Here is a 22999-nt window from a genome sequence, read left to right as displayed (position 1 = left end):
GAAGGACATTGTAACTATGTTGATTCTTCAATAATGTTGTTCATATAGTTCATATTTCTGAGTTGTGTATCTCCGTTCTTATGTTTATGGATCTCAATCATTCAAGGCAGGTGTCGAGTCGCGTAATCGGAACACATGTGTGTCTCTGATATATGGCGCCACAAGATTTAGGGTAGCCTGGTTTCTCTTGTGTTTGTGTGGTGATTTATATTTTTGCTGTTCTTGTGTTTTTGATATTCATGTATATAGGAATTGTTCGTTTGTCGTTTTCTTGTGTTTTGTTCAGTGTATCATTATTTCACGTACTTACCATGTCCAAAATGATGAGACAACATCTACCACGCTGTGCATTGGTCCTCCTCTTGTTCCAACCACGACAAGCGTTACAATTATGGGGTATAGTTTGCTGATGAGTGAGGAAAATAGTATATTTAATACATTTTKARTTCAGKCTGTAACACAACAAAATGTGGAATAAGTCAAGGGGTATGAATACTTTCTGAAGGCACTGTAAATCCCAAAGAGCATCTCTACCAAATTTGGCGCCAGTAGCGGCACGTGGGTAAAATCACTGTGGAAGCCAAGCCAGACAAAAAGCCATATTACMACCTGTGTTGTGATAATTGCGTTCTCTCTATAACCTGTYAGTGCATATGCCTTGCCACCGTGATATATAGGCCTAAGGCCGAGACAATAAGAAGACACAGTGGCAGAATAMATTCAACCACAACTTTGTTTCATCACAACTGGAGAGCAACATCTGTCCGGTGAAGTCTACAAAGCATATTGCATGTAACAAACAGTTACCTGACCTACAGCATGGTCAAGAAAGTTATTGTTTCCAACATTTTTGGACTACTTAACAACTATTGATTTAGAACCACGGAGAGTGACCGCATGTCACAAAGAAAACAGGAGCTGCCTCCACTATTCTAGTACCATTTCAACTTCAATATTTCAACATCATCAAATCACTTCTGCTTAGTCTAATACAGTGACAACTAAAAGATACCAGAAACAATTTAGTCCAATCAACGTAGGCTAAATATGATGTGGCTGTCCATGTTTCTGATTTATATGTGTGTGTGTATGTGTGCGCGTGCGTGCGTTTGTGCAAGTAGAAAAAACATGTTGACTCACCTTACTTGTAGAGAAATGCCAATGCCATCCTCTTTCACCGTCTATGACTCTGTCATACAGTACACGCTTTTACTTTTTGTTGTCCTAGGCTACCTGGCTAAAATGCTTGCTCGCTAGCCTAACTTCCTTTCATGGGCAACGTTAGCTAGTTAACATTAGCCTTCTACATCTAGTTACATACTGAACTTCCATCCTCTCAGGCCAGGGGCACAATGTATGAATTTATGGTTGGATCAGAATTGTCATTATAATCATTGGCCAGTAGGGAGAATTAAGTTAAACCACAAGTCCAAATCCCTATCTCCATCCATGGCTAATTTAGGAAAGGGTCGATTTTAGCTAGCTAGCTACCCACTGGAGGACAACAACACAAATAGATGCAACAATTCAAGTTTTTTCTGTCAATTACCTATTTCTCTTGATGTGACGTGATTGGAGAGAAGCCAAATCCAAACTGGCTCCCTTTTACACTTTGTTTTGGTGCTCCAGCCCCATTCACAGTTGAGCTCACTCAGTATYGCTCAATTCTGATTAACAATTATTTTATGTTTTTTTTAATCAAGGGAGGCCATAGGCTCGCTGGCTTCCCTTGCATTCAATACTAGGGGCGGCAACAATGTCATACACTTTTTGACCATATAGCATCAGATAGATGGCATACACATAKAGAGACAGAGGGACGCTGTTTTGCTCACTCGGATGCTTTCTCCGCTGAGATTCAGCCTCTTGGAAAATTATGAAACACAGAGATGAAAGATACATTATTTTTCTTCTAGGTCCTATGAGCACATGCCACGGTAAATTAACGTGTGTATCCGCCACGTCACGTTTTTGATGCTAAAGCCCAGGACTATAGGGTCTGCCCTCTGTGCAGCAGGCTGCACGTTTGATGTCCCTAGGCATAGCCTCTTATTTAGATGCCTCTAAGCATCTACCGGTAAATGAGACGAATCAGTGCCCACTCCCCACGTGGTTATTTTCATTGGCGCTGTCCGTGGTGCTGAAACTAAACTGGTCTCTACAGGTGGCCTGTGTATATGAAGTGAACCAAATTAAACTGTAGCCTATTGAGTGTTCAACTCTTTTCAGGTCTTAACCTACCTCCATTGTTGTGTGTTCCGTTACAAAAGACGGGATACTTGTGCTGAACCAACGAAGCCTGAATACCTGCGCGTTGAGCTTTAAAAAAAAACTTGTCTCGGATAAACCAGGCGTGTTATAGCTCCGTATGGACAGCAGATGTCCCCTCATCCCATATTTTCCGTCTGCGTGGCTGGTGATTTGCTCTCCCCTTCTACGTCATTGGAATCTCAAAATGGCTCCTGCTCACCGCCCAAATGGGGGCGGTTGCCGGTTTTTCTAATAACAAAAATTATACACGACCAGGCGACTGATATTCCCTCTTTTCCTGCCGCCGTCGCTCGGAATAGAAACCGTATTTTGATTTGCGTCATTCTGTAATGAAGGATACTCTCTGAGATCATGATAGGCATAATAGCTAGACAAGGAAAAACGAGGAAAGAGAAAGCAAAGCTGAACCAGCCACCACAGCGTTTTTGTTATGGAGCAGTGGCGTAGGGAATGTGAATGACATGGAAAAGGCATATAATGTCTCTTCTCCACCGGCTTTCTGTGTTGATGTGAACGAAAAGGGGACCAGCGGCACATATGTTACCCAGCCGCTGTCTCGCGGTACCGCCGAAGCGGCAGCTCGTATCTCTAAACATGTCAGCAGGGATGAAACTGGTTGCAGTGACAGCAGGGAGTCGGGTGAAGCAGGAGAGGATATTGGCCGTTCCACGGTTTTAGTTACTGACAGTCCATCCGGTGGCACTRTAAGCAATTGTGTTATTCCTGAGCCAGGTTGTGACTCAGCTACAAACGGGTTTACTGGGTCAACAATGGTAGGCGCCAAGGCAGGGAACTCCTCTGCTATCGCTGCAGTGAATCGAGAGGAAATGGACGGAAATGCTCTCCAGGGGATTTCACTGGCAGAGAAGAACAAGGAATCCTCTGCAGAAGAAGTAGATGCCTGTTATCCACCATTGAACTTTGTGACAGCAGCTGAGACTGTAGAGTCATTGACACACTCCTGCAATGGACAGCTTGAACTGAGCTGCACAGCTGCCTCCCGGACTGTTCCAGAGGGGCTCTCGAATTGGGACACAGACAGTGTCATTCAGAGCACCCTCAGCAGTGATGCTGTTATTAGGCCACCGATTAACTGGAGTATGACCCCTGACAAGGAGGCCAAAATGGCAAATGGTGGATTATTTATAGGACACAGCAGCGCCAAGTTACACACAGAGACAGTTGTAACAATTATTTTGGATGGAGCTGCAACATGCCTCTCTAACACACAGTGTGAAAAACCCTCCTCAATTGCAATGAGTGCAAGGGAGGGACATCACGAATCCTGCAATATCAGAGTGGAACCTGACGGAGCCGGGGCCCAGCCTAGGACACAAGCTAACGTAGCAGGAGATCTATCTGGTGGTGCTACATCAAATCTCACCTCTCAGGGTTTACCATCAAGCCCAGCACCAACGAAAGACCCCTGTAGGGTCAGTGCTAAACCAGACACCATTCAGGGAGAGGCACCTTCAGCATCTGGTCACCTAGGAGATGATCTTTCTTCCAGACCCCATCCTCAGGCCCTCAGGACCAGGACTGTGCCCAACAGTCTGAGCTATGACTCCTCCACCATTCTCAGTCCAGGGGATGAGGATGGGGAGACCTTCGTGGAGCTGGGGGCCCAGGGCCACRGTGACCTCAGATTCATGGACGTCAGTCTGAGCTCCAGGAACACCTTTGAGTCCAGCAGACGTCTGTCTGCCCCAGGGGATATACCAGAGGGCCTGAGTGTCGTCTCGGAAGACCCCTCAGAACTGGCTTTACAGTCCAAAAGACCCGGCATCGCTGAGTATTTTGGCAGGTAAATGAGTTGTTTTATTTGTTGGCTGAGATTATTTGCATGGTGACGAGTGCATTTTTTGCAAGGACGAGAGGTACAAACTTTGTCACAGTGTGCTTACTTGGCTTTACATCAATGTTTGCCTTTATACTCTGTATAGCCATATTATTGATGCAATTTAAACCTTTTAAAACAGCAGTCACTGGCATTAATCTGGCTCGCCTACAAAACGGTGTATTGGTATTGTAACAGCACACCAGGACATAATGAACAAAGCCAGAACTAGAACTAGGCCTATGTCTCATTCAACATTTAGAGCAGGCAGAGACCTGGTGGAAATGGAGCCAGCTGCAGTGAATACTGTAGTGATGGTGTTCCCACACGGACATCCCCTAGGTTGTTACACTTTACAGTAGGTGCAAATGAATTAGAAACACTCAATTATTAGTTCATAGATAGTTTATACATCTCTAATAAATACTTAGAACATGATTGGTAGCTATAATATTGTGACATCAGCTGATGTAAGAAGGGCTTTATAAATACATTTGATTGATTGATATAATATAGTAATTAACAGTTTATGAACTACTTTGTAAACCCTTTTGAGCATACCTTCATGTAAAGTGTTAACCCCAAGGTTTATGATCCCACATAGGATCAAGTGAAATTGATCCAATTGGTTAAATAAGAGTTGCAGCATATCACTCCTTCAGTGTCAACTGAACTGACCATATCAGTATGACTTTTGTCCGATCTAGGAAATGATTCAGAGAGACACTAATAACCCTGATTTCTCAGTACGTCGACTCATCAAAACCGTTTAGCTGACAGGGGGAATAAAATAAGTGTGTCATCATTAAAAATGGCCCACTCATTGTCCTGGCTTTTCTGTCTGGTCAGGAGTTTATTTCCCAAGAAGCAGAGAGAGCCGAAGGGTCCGTCTCAGAATGTCCCTGGTTGGAAGCTGTTTGGGAAAGTCCCCGCTAGAGAGAGCGCTCCCAAGGACTCCAGGACCATACAGCAGGTTGGTGTCCCAGCCCCATATTCATGAATAAAGCATGTCAGATTAGGAGTGCTGATCTAGGATCAGCTGTGTCTTTTAGATCATAATGAAAAGGATTTCATTGACATGGAGGCCCCGGGCCCGTATACATAAAGCATCTGAGAGTTAGAGTGCTGATCTAGGATCAGGTCATCCCTATCCATATAATCTTATYCATTATTATTTGAAATKTCAAAACTGATCCTAGATCCACACTCCTACTCTGAGAAGCTTTTTGAATGCTGGCCCCGATGTCACTGTGCTACAGTAGTTATTCACAGACCTATTAACTGACCTAACTTCCTGTAAAGTATTGTGTATGGGAGAGAAAGCTATCTGACCCCGCCTGGAGGGAATCCAGCAAGTGCGTCATCTAGGAATGTACTAGTAAAGTCGAGGTGGATGCCATGAGCTCAATATTTGGCCTAGATCATTTTTTCCACGTGCTAGTCAGGACTTAACCCTGATAAATAGGGATTATGTCAGCCTTGCGTACCTAACCTCAATTTGTTAACATAGCTTAATGCTTTAAAGAAGGTAAAGGACTACACCTGTTTAATCTCCAATCAAGTAATTTACACCCCTTCTGTTCAACTCCTTCACCTATGATACATTGCATTGCAGCCCTTTTGTTTTGTATCACATGATTCACTAGTTGCCACTTGAAACAGACACGGTGAAATTGCAGCCTTGTGCAACACGCAATGACACAGCATAACAATCATTCCCTACGCCCTATTATTACAACTCACCTATACCTGTCTGACCAGGTAGCATACTGATAGCATCTCATGCGCACAGCTCGAGTAGATTCTTTAACATCAGATATCATTCCTTCTGAGAATCCTATAATAGAGTGCCTGGTAATAATGGCATCAGAGCTTATATATAGTAGTGTGACAAAGGCTTTAGTCGGCCTGTACTTTGCCTACTCCTTCCCAACACCGACGAGAGAGTACGGTTCAGGTCATTCAGGTTGGAGCCTGGCAGGCCCATCTGCCACTGCAGCTGTTGAGGGTGTATGCTCCAGCTGGCTCTGTCCCTGAGGCTGGCTAGCTACCTGGCTGGCTGCCTGGGTAGGTCTTATTCAAGGTGTACGCCTCTTGCCTACTGCCTGGTATGTTGAGCCTCGATTGAGCTTGAATTATGCCCATCTCCTGGCCTCAGCCGTCTCCTGCCCTCAGCCCCTGGCTATGTCCTTCCTTCCCCGCTCTCCCTCTTCTCCTCACTCCCTGTCTCCCTCCCCTACTCTGCCATGCAGGTACAGATCCGTCTCCACAGTCATTGGAGGCACTAATGCATGTTTTCATGCCTGCATGGAAACAGACACTGAAGCCAGTTAAATGTGTCCCTTCGCTGGATTAGTAGTGCACTCAACTCTAGTACATACAGCTGCAGACGAGATGAGAGATGAGTGTTTATAAGCCTCACTGTCCTGCTGAGATTATGACTAGAAGAGCGTGACCTCATCTAGGGTGAGCGACAGAGGCTAGAGTAGGGATCTAGGTGTCAGAGGGACCATCTGTAATGTGTTCCAGAAATGTGTCGTATAGAAGCTCAGGTGATGGGTTGATCCTTCATGCAGTTATCCTACATGTAGGGGTTGAATTGCATCTCCAACAGAGGCCCTTTCAATAAAGTTGCCTATCTTCCTTACCATGGCCAAAGGGCAAAGTTGCTTATGGGGATTGGATGTGTACTGAAGGGTCACACTTTATTTGGAAAGTCCGAATAGTCCACCGGTAGATGCTCCACAGGTGGTCATACGATCAACAGACTATCTGCTAAGGTTACGGTTAGAGTTTAAGGTTTAGAATAAGGGTTAAGCTTAGGGTTAGGACAAGGGTTGATAGATTGTTCGTTGAAATGTTACTGATAGTCTGTAGAGCATCTACAGGTGGACTATCCAAATGAGGTGGTTACCCTGAACCACTTGACATTATTCTTCTTCTTTTTTTTTGATAGACACTTTGGAGGGATTGAACTGAGTGTAAACGTTGTTCTTCTTCCATCAGGAGAGTACTCCAGATGGTCACGCGTCTGTGTCCACACCAAATCTCTTAAGCGCAGGGGTATGGACCTTCTCGAGTTTCCCTTTTCAGTCATCTTCTCAATCTCCTATCTGCATGGGGCTGCTAAGCAACCATTTCCATTGACCATACAACTCATGCCCATGCCCACCCTAGTACTAACAGAGGGGAAAATGCATGCTAGGGGGAAAAAATAATCATAGTTTAATACAGTATCAAAGTCATCTTCGACAATCCCAAGGTCTCTGAGACTCTTGCCGTAGCTCCAGCAGCTCATCGACTCTGTGGCTCAAAGTGTTGTAATCCAGAGTGTTGCAATCCATTTTTCCTTACATACGTTCTCAAATGTGATAGATCTATTAGATTTGCCTGTATTCCTTATTATGGACAGCGAACGTTCAGGCAGCTACACAGACACTATGGAAACTAGATTAGAGCTCCTAGTTAAATTGTGTTTGAGGGCATTTTTTTTTATCTATACATGGTTAAATGAGTGAGAAATAGATGTCATTGTTGCAATTTTTTGATTAGGCAACCTATACTAACACCCGAAATTGACATGTTGAGTTGTTTTGCTGTATTCAATTATTTAATAACGCGCTAATTTTCCCTAATGTGGACAGTTTGTGTTACTACCTTACACAAGCTTGCATTTTCACCTCACGCAACGAAGTGAAATTACACATCATTTTAACCTCAGATTGGTGAACTTAATATAAACATTTATAGTCATCAAGATGACACTAAATCGATTGATTTAAATAGATGAATATCTTTGGTTTGGTACCGTTGCTTTTATCATRTGCGCCTGTCCGTCGCATGTCTAACAATGCTGACCAGACTGCATGCGCGCAAGTTGATTTTGTCCACTTACACCAGATGCGATCAGGACACGCAGGTTGAAATATCTGAAAAAAATATCTAAACAAACTCTGAACCAATTATATTAATTTGGGGACAGGTCGAAAAGCATTAAACATTTATGGCAATTTAGCTAGCTAGCTTGCGGTTGCTAGCTAAATTGGCCTGGGAGGTCCCCTACTCTGCCAATTAATCCACAGATAAAATGGTCAACCGAGTTCGTTTCTAGTAATCTCTCCTCCTTCAGGCTTCTTCTTCTTTGGACTTTATATGGCGGTTGGCAACCAACTTTAAGGTGCATTACCACAACCGGCTGGACTGGAGTGTGGACCACAGTTCATCTTTCAATTACCCACGATGGTATATCCTCCTAAAAACCAATGAGGAGATGGGAGAGGCAGGACTTGCAGCGCGTTGTGCTTTTAGCGCCTGGCTACGCAGACGCGCGCGAGCAGTGTGAGTGCAATGATTGAATAACATGTATGTGTACATTTATTTTGCGACGCTCGCGCATGCGACGCAAGCGCTGTGGTCAGCATGTAAGAACGTAGTTGTCCTTTTCAAACTCAAATGGCAATGGGAAAATCAGGKTGCACTCTTTCTAAAAGCCGCTGGCCACAAACAAATACACAGATTTGACAGTCAAGCTGTCACTCAAATGAGAGCCAACCCGTCACTATGTAGAACTACCTGTGGAGCAATTATTTGTTGAAACCATCCAGTGTTTACTTTTTCGTATTGGTCATCTACCGCAAACTTTGTCCCACAAGGCGATGAGTTGATAAATGGCCACTACAGGTTCTCATCTATTGATTGTTATATGTAGTATACCCAAGTTCATTGTGGTTTGTCTTTCAGAAGAGCGAAAMATGGTACATGTAGCGGCAGACAATTGTCCCAGTACCATTGATTTACATACAATATCCATGTGAGTGATTCCTCTGTGCACGCTATTGATTACAGTAGAACAAGCGAATCAATTTCTGTCTGGCGTGACTGCTTGATAAATGTTGATGCGTGAGCAGTTTTGAAGGTACTAATTTAGCAAAATACAAGTAATCTGAACACAAGCGTGACAAGTGTGTAGGGAGTCATTTTTATGTCTTGGTCTTCAACATGCAGTATCGCAACTTATTTCAGCCTATTGATTATGAATTTGGACATTTAAAACCCGTGTTTTGACACTCGGCTATAAATCAAAATGCCATGACAGGAAGCAGCTACTGTACCATGTTCAACTTATGTCTTAAGAATATAGATGTTACTTTTAACATTATTTTTAAMCAATCTTCTACTTATTTAGGTAAATACTACTGCATGAGCCCAAAAATGTGCTATGATTGATTGATTTTGATGATATTAGTGAAATCGGGAAAATTACCTTATCTGCGAATGTTAATATTTTTGGTTTACCTTACATTGATATATTTGACTTGACATTTATTAATACACAGTTGATTACGTGATGATTTTATATACACTTTGACATTACAAGTGGTCCCAGAGCTCTATATGCTTTTCTGGTATACTTTGTGATTATGTATGATAGTGTGCCTCTAGAAAAGCATTGGTGTTGGTTAAACACAGTTCAACTCGGACCTTTTCTAAGTACTATAGGACAGCAGCAATCAAATGGTGAAAAAGCTGTGCCTATTTCTCCACTTATACTATGGTGGCTGTTCTTCTTCACTGGTTTTGGTAAATCTCACTCTCCTGAGATGGCACTCCCCTCCCCCGTCCTTACCAGCCTTTTCTTCTGATAGCCCCCTTTGTAACTACACCCATAAATGTCTTGAAGGAGCCACAACACAAGACAATGTAGCCATTGACATCCATACAGTAGCCGTTTCATGCATCATGTTTTGTGTAGTGGAGCTGAGGGATGTATGGTGATACATCTAGTCATTTGGTCTATTAGATAGTCAATGCACTAACTTGCACGAAACAAAAGCATTGGATATCAGGGGCATTTATTGACCCCTAGACATGACTCATGATGTACAGTTGAAGTCGGAAGTTTACATACACCTTAGCCAAATACATTTAAACTCAGTTTTTCACAACTCCTGACAATTAATCCTAGTAAAAATCCCCTGTCTTAGGTCATTTAGGATCACCACTTTATTTTAAGAATTAAATGAAATTGTTTAACTTGGGTCAAACGTTTCGGGTAGCCTTCCACAAGCTTCCCACAATAAGTTGGGTGAATTTTGGCCCATTCCTCCTGACAGAGCTGGTGTAACTGAGTCAGGTTTGTAGGCCTCCTTGCTTGCACATGCTTTTTCAGTTCTGCCCACAAATTTTCTATGTGGTTGAGGTCAGGGCTTTGTGATGGCCACTCCAATACCTTGACTTTGTTGTCCTTAAGCCATTTTGCCACAACTTTGGAAGTATGCTTGGAGTCATTGTCCATTTGGAAGACCCATTTGCGACCAAGCTTTAACTTCCTGACTGATGTCTTGAGATGTTGCTTCAATATATCCACAATTTTCCTTGAAGGCATCTATTTTGTGAAGTGCACCAGTCCCTCCTGCAGCAAAGCACCACCACAACATGATGCTGCCACCCCGTGCTTCCCGGTTGGGATGGTGTTCTTCGGCTTGCAAGCGTACCCCTTTTTCCTCCAAACATAACGATGGTCATTATGGCCAAACAGTTATATTTTTGTTTCCTCAGACCAGAGGACATTTCTCCAAAAAGTATGATCTTTGTCCCCATGTGCAGTTGCAAACCGTAGTCTGACTTTTTTATGTCGGTTTTATAGCAGTGGCTTCTTTCTTGCTGAGCGGCCTTTCAGGTTATGTCGATATAGGACTCGTTTTACTGTGGATATAGATACTTCTGTACCTGTTTCCTCCAGCATCTTCACAAGGTCCTTTGCTGTTGTTCTGAGATTGATTTGCACCATTCGTACCACAGTACGTTCATCTCTAGGAGACAGAACGCGTCTCCTTCCTGAGCGGTATAATGGCTGCGTGGTCCCATGGTGTTTATACTTGCGTGCTATTGTTTGTACAGATGAACGTGGTACCTTCAGGCGTTTGGAAATTGCTCCCAAGGATGAACCAGACTTGTGGAGGTCTGCAATCYTTTTTTCTGAGGTTGATTTCTTTTGGTTTCCCATGATGTCAAGCAAAGAGGCACTGAGTTTGAAGGTAGGCCTTGAAATACATCCACAGGTACACCTCCAGTTGACTCAAATGATGTCAATTAGCCTATCAGAAGCTTCTAAAGCCATGACATAATTTTCTGGAATTTTCCGAGCTGTTTAAAGGCACAGTCAACTTAGTGTATGTAAACATCTGACCCACTGGAATTGTGATACAGTGAGTTATAAGTGAAATAATCTGTTTGTAAACAATTGTTGGAAAAATGACTTGTGTCATGCACAAAGTAGATGTTCTAACCAACTTGCCAAAACTATAGTTTGTTAACAAGAAATTGGTGGAGTGGTTGAAAAACGTGTTTTAATGACTCCAACCTAAGTGTATGTAAACTTCCGACTTCAACTGTACACCCTAAGGATTCTCTCTCTATCGACCTCTCTCCAGATCTCTCTCCAGTCATCAACAACCATCACACACTCCACAGTCCCCCCCCCAACCATCACACACTCTTTAGTCCCCTCATTCTCTCTCTCTAATTCCTCTCTCTCTCTCTCTCTCCCCAGCCACATAGGCTGCCGCCTACATGGGCCTTGTGATTTCCACAAGCCTGTCAGCTGATCCTGTCACCCCTCACGGCTAAAGCCACTATCTTTCCTCCCTTTCAAATGTAAACCCAAGAGGGTAGTTGACCTGTATTTGGGCTGTGTTTTGTAGTACCTATAGGGATTCAGGTTTTTGATGTATCTGCAGGAGTTTGAGGCCAGGGTGGGCAAGGCTGGGCCTGGGGGAACATCAGCTGGGACGTCCCCTACTCAGCCTCAACAGGGCCGGAGGAAGAATCTGGAGTTTGAGCCACTGTCCACGACAGCTCTTATACTGGAGGACAGGCCTGCGTAAGTCCACACTATCTCTCCCTCTGACTCTCTCTCCACTTTATTTCTGTCACATCTTTCCATTTCTTTGTCTGTTCCTCTGTTCTTGTTTATTATGCCCTCCAGTCCTTGCAGAGGGAAAATGCCAAATGTTTTGAGAAAGGTTAGACCTACAGTGGTTTGCGAAAGTATTCACCCCCTTGACATTTTTCCTATTTTGTTGCCTTACGACCTCGAATTAAATTGGATTTTTAGGGGGTTTGTATCATTTGTTTTACACAACATGCCTACCATTTTTTATTGTGAAACAAACAAGAAATAAGACCAAAAAAAAATGAAAACTTGAGCGTGCATAACTATTCACCCCCCCCAAAGTCAATACTTTGTAGAGCCACCTTTTGCAGCAATTACAGCTGCAAGTCTCTTGGGGTATGTCTCTATAAGCTTGGCACATCTAGCCACTGGGATTTTTGCCCTTCTTCAAGGCAAAACTTCTCCAGCTCCTTCAAGTTGGATGAGTTCCGCAGATGTACAGCAATCTTTAAGTCATACCACAGATTCTCAATTGGATTGAGGTCTGGGCTTTGACTAGGCCATTCCAAGAGATGTAAATGTTTCCCCTTAAACCACTCGAGTGTTGCTTTAGCAGTATGCTTAGGGTCATTGTCCTGCTGGAAGGTGAACTTCCATCCCAGTCTCAAATCTCTGGAAGACTGAAACAGGCTTCCCTCATGAATTTTCCTGTATTTTAGCGCCATCCATCATTCCTTCAATTCTGACCAGTTCCCAGTCCCTGCCGATGAAAAACATCCCCACAACATGATGCTGCCACCACCATGCTTCACTGTGGAGATGGTGTTCTCGGGGTGATGAGAGSTGTTGGGTTTTCGCCAGACATAGCATATTCCTTGATGGCCAAAAAGCTCAATTTAGTCTCATCTGACCAGAGTACCTTCTTCCATATGTCTGGGAAGTCTCCCACATACATGCCTTTTGGCGAACACCAAACATGTTTGCTTATTTTATTATTATCCTTATTTCCAGTTCTCTGCTGCCAATGACTGGAACGAACTACAAAAATCTCTGAAACTGGAAACACTTATCTCCCTCACTAGCTTTAAGCACCAGCTGTCAGAGCAGCTCATAGATTACTGCACCTGTACATAGCCCATCTATAATTTAGGCCAAACAACTACCTCTTTACCTACTGTATTTATTTATTTTGCTCCTTTGCACCCCATTATTTCTATCTCTACTTTACACTTTCTTCCACTGCAAACCAACCATTCCAGTGTTTTWTTWYTWKYTWTAYTKKMTWTAYTKYRYYWMCWTSGCCWYYWTTRYMTTTTTWWTWWTTTAWWTWWWTWWTWTATATATTTTGTTTGCCTTCACCTCCCTTATCTCACCTCACTTGCTCACATTGTATATAGACTTATTTTTCACTGTATTATTGACTGTATGTTTGTTTTACTCCATGTGTAACTATGTGTTGTTGTATGTGTCGAAYTGCTTTGCTTTATCTTGGCCAGGTCGCAATTGTAAATGAGAACGTGTTCTCAATTTGCCTACCTGGTTAAATAAAGGTGAAATAAATAAAATAAAATAAAATAAATTCTTCTGGCCACTCTTCCGTAAAGCCCAGCTCTGTGGAGTGTACAGCTTAAAGTGGTCCTATGGACAGATACTCCAACACTTAGTTTGCACACAGGTGGACTTTATTTAACTAATTATGTGACTTCTGAAGGTAATTGGTTGCACCAGATCTTATTTAGGGACTTCATAGCAAAGGGGGTGAATACATATGCATACATATGCATATTTTTTTTCATTTCACTTCACCAATTTGGACTATTTTGTGTATGTCTTACATGAAATCCAAATAAAAATCCAAATAAATTACAGGTTGTATCGCAACAAAATAGGAAAAATGCCAAGGGGGGTGAATACTTTTGCAAGGCACTGTAACCTTATTTTCAATTAGGCTCAGGCCACGGTGTGGTGTCTATTAAGAACACAGTGAGAAGCACACAGCGTTCAAAAACAAGTGGTGTTGAGTTTCTCTGTCTGTGAGACTCCTTGGTCACCTCAGCTGCTCTCTCTGATCGAAGACCTCAGGCCCTCATTAAGAATAGATATATGAAATCTGAGTGTGTTGTCTGAACCATAACAAACACTGTCTGCAAGGCTAAGTCAGTCTCTCTGTTTGTAGGTGTTAGTCTCTCTTTAATCGGCAATGTGTTGAACATGACTAAAAGTAACCATTTTGTGTCCTCAGTTGCTGTGATATGCACTGATTACGGTGAAACTGACACTGACAGACACTGATACCGTGTCTCCTCTGCTCTCTCGGCAGGAACCTTCCTGCCAAGTCTGTGGAGGAGGCCCAGCGTCACCGCCAGGAGTATGACGAGATGGTTGCTGAGGCCAAGAAGAGAGGTACTGTTAATGTATTCCTCTCTCACCCCTTCCATTTCACTGTCTTTTCAGGGCTGTGCAATGGAGGTCAGCCACATTTGACCTGTCCACTATATAGACCTCCAGATGTTACTTAGCTCATTCTGTCAGTTGAAGCCGTTGCTAACGCCAGACCTTGAACATACTTTTGCCACTTTACATCATGATAACAATTGTAAAGCAGAAGGAAAATAAAATAGATATGTTTAAAGCATTTATAAGCATCTGTTAACATTTATAAGCATTTCTAATGGCGTATTCATGAAAAGTTATTATGAAGTGTGACCAAAGGGTTTGTGCCCCCCCCTCCCCACAGAATTGAAGGAGGCCCAGAGGAAGAGGAAAGAGATGAAGGAGAGGTTTAAGCTGGAGGAAAGCATCGCCAACGCCATGGTGGTCTGGAACAACGACATCCTGCCCAACTGGGAAAACACGTGAGTTAGCTAGCTAGTCACTTCCTGCTAAACAACTCTCCACTGGCATGGGGCAGCGTTGGATATTACTGCATTGTCGGAACTAGAAGCACAAGCATTTCGCTACACTCGCATTAACATCTGCTAACCATGTGTATGTGACAAATAACATTTGATTTGATGTACAGTATCCAGTCAGTACCGTACAGTGGCGGTCGGTGCCGTTTAAGATGAGGGAGGATGATACATTTTTGATGAGCATGGCCTTGTTTCTAATGCAGCATATTGGATGACTGTCATTCATATTCCATTCACCCAGCTCAATGTAACATCGATAGGTTTAGGCTACTACATGATACTCTAATTTTCCCTTTACCTATCATGATGTTGCTACAACCTAGCTTATGAATGAAAGTTTACAACGTAGGTGCACAGATAGAGAATTTTGAGTAATCAAGATGACAGACAGTGACACATTCAATACCACCTCGCACAGTATTGCCTGCATCTAGCTGATCTAGGGTGTAATCATTAGTCCAAACAGTTGCAAATTAGAGTTTCTATCGGATAAATTCAGTTATTTTTATCCCTGTTTCGTTCCGTTTGCTTCCGTTTAAGAAACATTTTTCAACAGAATCGGCAAAATGAGTACACCCCTGATCACACGCAAACACTTCACTTTCATAGCAGCCACATAAACAGCATGATCACTTTGCTCGTTGTATATATAATTCCTTCTCCCAACTATCTACGCRCTCTCCTCCTCTCACATTTCCCCTTCGCTTGTTGACTTCAGTGCACAACACATCAGCTGTCTGTGACCAGGCAAAAAAAACTTTCCAAGCCTAACCTTAAAATCATGACCATTGACCGCTAAGCGCTACACACAGCCTACATCGTTGTCACGTCATAGTCATGCAGTACAGTGTACAGTCAGAAAGCAGTTTAGCAGTTTATTGGGCAGAAAGCAGTTTATTGGGCCCGGGGCCCACACCGGGTGGGCCCCGGGCCCAATAACTTTAATAAAAGCTTACCTTGACTTGGAAGAAATCCAGTGCTGGATAGCCATAGCCAGCTGGCTAACATAGCATCCCTCTCTGTTTGAGTAGGCTAAACTAGCTAGCTAGCTGCATTCATTAGCTAAGTGAAAGTTAAAAAAAATACTACCAAATCTCTCTCTCTCTTGCTTCTCCTTAATTTTGGAAGAAATTAATTTGTTCAAAACAGTTGAACTATTGTCTTTCTCTCTCTTTGAGTCAACTACTCACCACATTGTATGCACTGCAGTGCTATCTAGCTGTAGCTTATTCTTTCAGTACTAGATTCATTCTCTGATCCTTTGATTGGGTGGACAACATGTCAGTTCATGCTGCAAGCCCTGATAGGTTGGAGGATGTCCTCTGRAAGTTGTCATAATTACTGTGTAAGTCTATGGAAGGGGGTGAAAACCATGAGCATCCTAGGTTTTGTATTGAAGTCAATGTACCCAGAGGAGGACAGAAGCTAACTGTCCTGTGGCTTCACCATGGCATTACCCTACAGAGTGCTGCTGATGTTACTGTAGACCTTCATTGCAAAACAGTGTGTTTTAATCAATGATTTGGTTTTAGTTATGAGGAGGACGGTCCTTCCCCCTCAGAGGAGCCTCCTCTGGGACAGTATTCAGTCAGTAACTCAGTCAGTTTTTCTGCCAGTCAGCCATTTAATTAGCCAGMCAGACAGCCAATCAGTCAGTGAACCAGTCGACTCAATCAGCCAGTCAGTAACTTGGTCAGTAAACCAGTCGGTCAGTAAACCAGTCAGTCAGTAGTCTTGTAGGCATAGGTCAGGGCTCCCATGTTGCAGTAGACCCATGCCAGTCTGTTTGTGTCCCCCTGTAGGCGTAACACTCGACGGGTGAGAGAGCTCTGGTGGCAGGGCTTGCCCCCCAACGTCAGAGGAAAGGTCTGGAGCCTGGCCATAGGCAACGAGCTCAACATCACCCCAGGTATGTATGGTGTTTCAATAGTCATAACTCATAGAACTCCCAGTATAATTCAGTATTCCCAATGGCAGAATATAATCAGAATTGCATTCTGAAAAATATATACAAAGTGAAGAAAGTTGTGTGTCAATACACATAACAAAGTACATTGAAATGTATTAACATAGCCACGGTTATACATCTAAAAATGTAGTGCGCTGGTATTGTTTGTTTTCTAACAAAACGAGCACTTTCACCACTTTCAGCTGGAATTAGATGTACCAGCCTGTTGTGTTGTGAGTGGAGGGAATTTCTGGCCTACAYGTTTTACTGCCAGAAAGTGCCTTTGTGGTTTACAGAAAAATGCAAAGTAGACGTCCTGACTCATTGAGAGAGTAACCTTCTTTCCTTTCCTCCCTTTTCTACAGAGCTGTACGAAATATTCCTCTCCAGAGCAAAGGAGAGATGGAGGAGTTTCAGTGAGACGGGTTCAGAAACAGAGGCTGACGGTTGGTCTGAGGCGGGGGGGTGGCGTGTTGGAGAAGCCCTCCGGGGACAAGACTGTGAATCTCAGCCTCAGACACACACAAATAAATCCATTCTCCTCTCTTCCTGTTTGAGACAAAGCTATTTCCTCTCGTTGCTTTACATCTGAGGTCCTTRACACATTGTGGAACAAAAACTTAGCAGTGCTGCCGACTTATTGGCGTCACATTACTGCACAAATCCCCCTCACTCGGCAGCCATTTGCAGGCTTGGTGCAAAGGCTTTCTGTTGTTTTTCCTCCAGTGATCTTGTAAAGTGTCTGTTTCTACCATCATGTCAGACTGTCTGCCCATTGGTCCAGTACTGAGAGTCAATAGTGACACATTCAAAGCTCTAACATCTGTAGCGCATTAGAAAGACTGTGTTTTTGCCAACAAGAGCCTTAGGAGATGGATCCAACAGGATTTAATAGAGCTGAACAGAGAGATTTGCAGCCTGTCTCCTCTTGGCATCGTTTTAGGTTACAAAATATTGGCACTGCATCAGTGTCTTTGTATCTGTCATTGATTGCTGAGTTACTCGGTCTATCATGCACAAACAATGATACAGAGAGGTCAAACAAGCTGGAGATCAGTTTATTGTAGCAAACTGAAATGGTTCTGTTTGTCCTTTCTCTTATGATGTTTTTAACACAATTTCTTTGTGTTTCGATTCTAGATGGGGCATCGCTGGCAGACAGAGAGTCCAGTCTGGACCTGATCAAGCTGGACATATCCCGCACATTCCCACCTCTTTTTATTTTCCAGAAGGTACAGTACATCTCTTACCCCACGTGTGTGTGTGTGTGTGTGTGTGCTCCATGACATTTCTCATCCTCTGATTGTCTTCAACCACAGGGTGGGCCATATCATGATCTCCTCCACAGTGTGCTGGGGGCCTACACCTGTTACAGACCTGACGTGGGATATGTGAGTAACACGTCAAAACAGCACTCTTTGTCCTTATTTTCTCCCATACTGTGCATACGTTGGTTGTAAAGTGAAATGACTGTTCTGTTCTCTTCAAGGTCCAGGGCATGTCATTTATAGCTGCAGTGTTGATCCTCAACCTGGAGGAAGCTGATGCCTTCATCGCATTCGCCAACCTGCTCAACAAACCCTGTCAGCTGGCCTTTTTCAGAGTGGACCATGATCTGGTGAGGCCCACTTCCACAGGGGCCACTGTGGGAAATTGTCCTCTCTCTAAAACGACTTTAACAGGACTGAGTTAGTCGTCACTGAATCTCTCGCTACCGTTCTTCTTCTCTAGATGCTGAAATACTTTGCTGCATTCGAGGTGTTCTTTGAAGAGAACCTCCCAAGACTATTTAACCACTTCCAGAGCTCCAACCTCACCCCAGATCTCTATCTCATAGACTGGTAAGTACCTATGGGATCTCTGTGAACATTTTWAAGTATGTAGCAGCTCTCTTTAGTGTGGCCTGTTAAGCTGTTATCTCCCACTTTTAGTTCCAGTCATGCTATCAGCTCAGTATTCACAGTTATAAGAGCACAGCTACTGTAAACTCTAGATGAAATAATCTGCATTCACCATTCTGCTAACTGACATTTTTTTGTGTTTGTTTGTGTGTGTGTGTGGTGAACTTGCTTGCGTTCGTTCGTTTATGAATGCATGCTTCTGTGTCTGTGTACAGGATCTTCACTCTGTACAGTAAGTCGTTGCCATTGGACGTGGCGTGTCGCGTGTGGGACGTATTCTGTCGTGACGGCGAGGAGTTCCTGTTCCGGACGGGTCTGGGGATCCTGCGTCTGTACGAGGACGTGCTCCTACAGATGGATTTCATCCGCAGCGCCCAGTTTCTGACACGCCTCCCTGAGGATATAGGCTCTGATAGGCTGTTCGCCTGCATTGCGGCCGCGCCCATGCTCAACGGAAACAAGAAATGGTCCCAGGTCAGTTCCTCTAACATGAGAAGACATGAAAGTGAGAAAATGGATACGTTTGCAAGGAGTGACAATAAACATACAAGAATGTTATTATGTGGTTAGTTTGAAGCCATTTCTGTAGCCTATTGAGTGAACTGGGTCATGCTCCCAAAATTCCTCAAAAATAGCCTGTAGTTATGTCCAGTCCCACAAGTGTGCCACTTGTGTGGCCAGGAGCAGTTTAGAAATTACACATCACTCAGCCACTGCTATATGGAAGACATCTTTATCATAGATTCGCACTTGTTGGRTCCTACAATTCATATACTACACCACCTACAGGTGAATGAATRTACATTGAGTASACAAAACATTAGGAACACCTTCCCTTTTGCCCTCAGAACAGCCTCAATTCATCGGGGCATGGACTCTACAAGRTGTCGAAAGCACAGGRATGCTGGCCCATGTTCACTCCAATGCTTCCCACAGTTATGTCAAGTTAGCTGGATGTCATTTGGGTGGTGGACCATTCTTGATACACACGGGAAACTGTTGAGCGTGAAAAACCCAGCAGCGTTGCAGTTCTTGACACAAACTGTTGCGCCTGGCACCTACTAACATACCTTGTTCAGAGGCACTTAAATATTTTGTCTTGCCCATTCACCCTCTGAGTGGCACACATACACAATCAGTGTCTCAATTGTCTCAAAGCTTAAAAATCATGATTTAACCTGTCTCCTCCCCTTCATTGACACTGACTGAAGTGGATTTAACAAGTGACATCAATAAGGGATCAGTCTACAGTATGTCATGGAAAGAGCAGATGTTCTTAATGTTTTGTATACCCGGTGTATGTCAGTTACAGAAATAAATAGGAAAGAACCTGTATGATAGTCTGCTTTTTTTGTGGCAATGTAGGCTACACAGCACCACCTACAGGTATTTATTTATTGTGTTTGCCTAAAAAGAATGACCGGTTGCAGTTTTATGCTAAGATTTGCTCTCTCCTCTCCAGGTATTTCATGCATTGATAAAGGACAACAAGGACATGGACAGGAATTGCAACCCAGCACTTAAGAGTTTATGATTCAGCAGTGGAACATTTGAATGATCATGTTCCTCTCTTTAATTGAGAGGCTTTGATCACCTGAGATTGATCATGGTAAATGGACCTTAAAGAATTTCATACTTGAAGATGGAGGCCTTGAACGCCATTGGCAGTTTTATTGAATTTAGAGTATTTATGGTAGTATATCATGGATATACAGTACCAGTCAAAAGTTTGGACAGACCTACTCATTCAAGGGTTTTTCTTTTTTACTATTATTTTAGAATAATAGTGAAGAYATCAAAACTATGAAATAACACACATGGAATCATGTAGTAACCAAAGAAGTGTTAAAAAATCAAAATAGATTTTAGATTCTTYAAAGTAGCCACGCTTTGTCTTGACGACAACTTTGCACACTCTTGGCATTCTCTCAACCAGCTTCACCTGGAATGCTTTTCCAACAGTCTTGAAGGGGTTCCCACACATGCTGAGCACKTGTTGGCTGCTTTTCCTTCACTCTGCGGTCCAACTCATTTCAAACCATCTCAATTGGGTTGAGGTCGGGGGATTSTGGAGGCCAGGTCATCTGATGCAGCACTCCATCACTCTCCTTCTTGGTCAAATAGCGCTTACACAGCCTGGAGGTGTTATTGTCCTGTTAACAGGTGTTATTGTCCTGTTGAAAAACAAATGATAGTAAGGCTAAGCGCAAACCAGATGGTATGGCRTATCACTGCAGAATTCTGTGGTAGCCATGCTGGTTAAGTGTGCCTTGAATTCTAAATWWATCACTGACAGTGTCACYAGCAAAGCACCATCACACCTCCTCCATGCTTCACGGTCGGAACTACACGTGGAGATCATCCATTCATCTACTCTGCGTCTCACAAAAACACGGCGGATAGGACCAAAAATCTCAAATTTGGCTCATTAGACCAAAGGACAGATTTCCACCGGTATAATGTCCATTGCTTGTGTTTCTTGGCCAAAGGAAGTCTCTTCTTCTTATTGGTGTCATTTAGTAGTGGTTTCTTTGCAGCAATTCAACCATGAAGGCCTGATTCACGCAGTCTCCTCTGAACAGTTGATGTTGAGATGTGTCTGTTACTTGAACTCTGAAGCATTTATTTAGGCTGCAATCTGAGGTGCAGTTAACTCKAATKAACTTATCCTCTGCAGCAGAGGTARTTCTGGGACTTCCTTTCCTGTGGTGGTCCTCATGAGAGCCAGTTTCATCATAGCGCTTGATGGTTTTTGTGACTGCACTTGAAGAAACTTTCAAAGTTTTTGTAATTTTCCAGATTGACTGACCTTCATATCTTAAATTAATGATGGACTGTTGTTTCTCTTTGTTTGAGCTGTTCATGCCATAATATGGACTTGGTCTTTTACCAAATAAGGCTATCTTCTGTATACCACCCCTACCTTGTCACAACACAACTGATTGGCTCAAATGCATTAAGAAGGAAAAAAATTCCACAAGTGTACTTTTATCAAAGCACACCTGTTAATTGAAATGCATTCCAGGTGACTACTGCATGAAGCTGGTTGAGAGAATGGCAAGAGTGTGCAAAGCTGCCATCAAAGCAAAGGGTGGCTACTTTGAAGAATCTCAAATGTAAAATACATTTTGATTTGTTTAACACTTTTTTGGTTACTACATGATTCCATATGGGTTGTTTCATAGTTTTGATGTCTTCACTATTATTCTAAAATAATAGTAAAAAGAAAGAAAAACCCTGGAATGAGTAGGTGTGTCCAAACTTTTGACTGGTACTGTATGATGACATACTGAAGTTAGACCCAATTCATTACATCTATCTAGTCCCATCACAAAGGTCTGGAGTTTCTTAGATTGAGTGAGGCMCTTAGTTACACCTGTGGATTTTATCTCACTAACATAAGATATTTAATKAAAATGCACCTCCAAGCATAGATTTACAGTATATGACTTAATGGACAAACACCAATATAACAACATAGAACAAAATGAAAATAGTGACACAGCCCATCCATTTCTTAAGTCTCTGAAGTTTGATACCGAATAGTTATTGCTCAACTAAACTAACAGTAATAGGTTTTCATTACAGTGAGCAGTAAGCACTTGTTTCCGAAAGACCCATAGAAAGTGCAAAAGAGAACATGTGTGGCACATGAAGTTTCTATTGTGCTTTTGTGTGTGAATGAATCCACAGTGAAGCTCTTATATTGTTGTGAATGAAAGAGCAATGAGACCCTTGTTCAAAGCACCTATTCAGGAAACATAATTTACTTTTAAAACATTGTTTGTTCGATGTTGCTCACATCTTTTGTTACTTTACATTTGACCAAACACTTATATGTTGAGATGCAACATATTTTTTAATCARTGCTGTAGTTCATGGTTCTACAGGACATTTTTCATATCTTATATATTGGATATAAAAACGTTGTATATTGTTTCTTTTGCATTTTTTCTATGCTCTCTATTGTACAGTTTTCCTACTACTAAGTTAGAACAATTGTAAATATATTTGAAATTAATTAAAAAAGTACCTCTGTGATACTGTATCAGACCAGAAGTTATGAATTATGTGAATAAATCAAAGATATGATAATTKCATTTGAAATATTGTCTATTTATTCCCAGACAGTCAGTGTTTCCTGACTGCCGGTGCACGCACCCACAACACACCCAAGCAAACAGGTCTTCCCAACCACTAGGTGGCATTTATTTTAATTAGATTTTTTTCATCTAT

General features: G+C 42.6%; 1 protein-coding gene across 2 annotated transcripts; it reads left to right on the top strand.

The window, feature by feature from the left end:
- Window positions 1-2455: 2455 nt before the first annotated feature.
- On the top strand, window positions 2456-22863 carry tbc1d12b (TBC1 domain family, member 12b). 2 transcript variants are annotated; one of them, XM_023993091.2, is made up of 14 exons: window positions 2456-4075; window positions 4958-5081; window positions 7115-7171; window positions 11848-11990; window positions 14323-14405; window positions 14740-14857; window positions 16717-16823; window positions 17228-17308; window positions 18003-18094; window positions 18182-18253; window positions 18352-18480; window positions 18594-18703; window positions 18979-19237; window positions 20226-22863. In XM_023993091.2, the coding sequence occupies exons 1-14, from the start codon at window positions 2733-2735 to the stop codon at window positions 20295-20297; spliced, it is 2790 nt and encodes a 929-aa protein (XP_023848859.1). In that variant the 5' UTR covers window positions 2456-2732; the 3' UTR covers window positions 20298-22863. The 2 variants fall into 2 exon arrangements, with proteins under 2 accessions (XP_023848859.1, XP_023848860.1); XM_023993092.2 differs by lacking the exon at window positions 7115-7171.
- The last annotated feature ends 136 nt before the right edge of the window (window positions 22864-22999 follow it).

The sequence above is a fragment of the Salvelinus sp. IW2-2015 genome, linkage group LG8, assembly GCF_002910315.2.
Source record: "Salvelinus sp. IW2-2015 linkage group LG8, ASM291031v2, whole genome shotgun sequence".
Taxonomy (NCBI): Eukaryota; Metazoa; Chordata; class Actinopteri; order Salmoniformes; family Salmonidae; genus Salvelinus; species Salvelinus sp. IW2-2015.
This window is presented reverse-complemented; position numbering and strand designations above follow the sequence as displayed.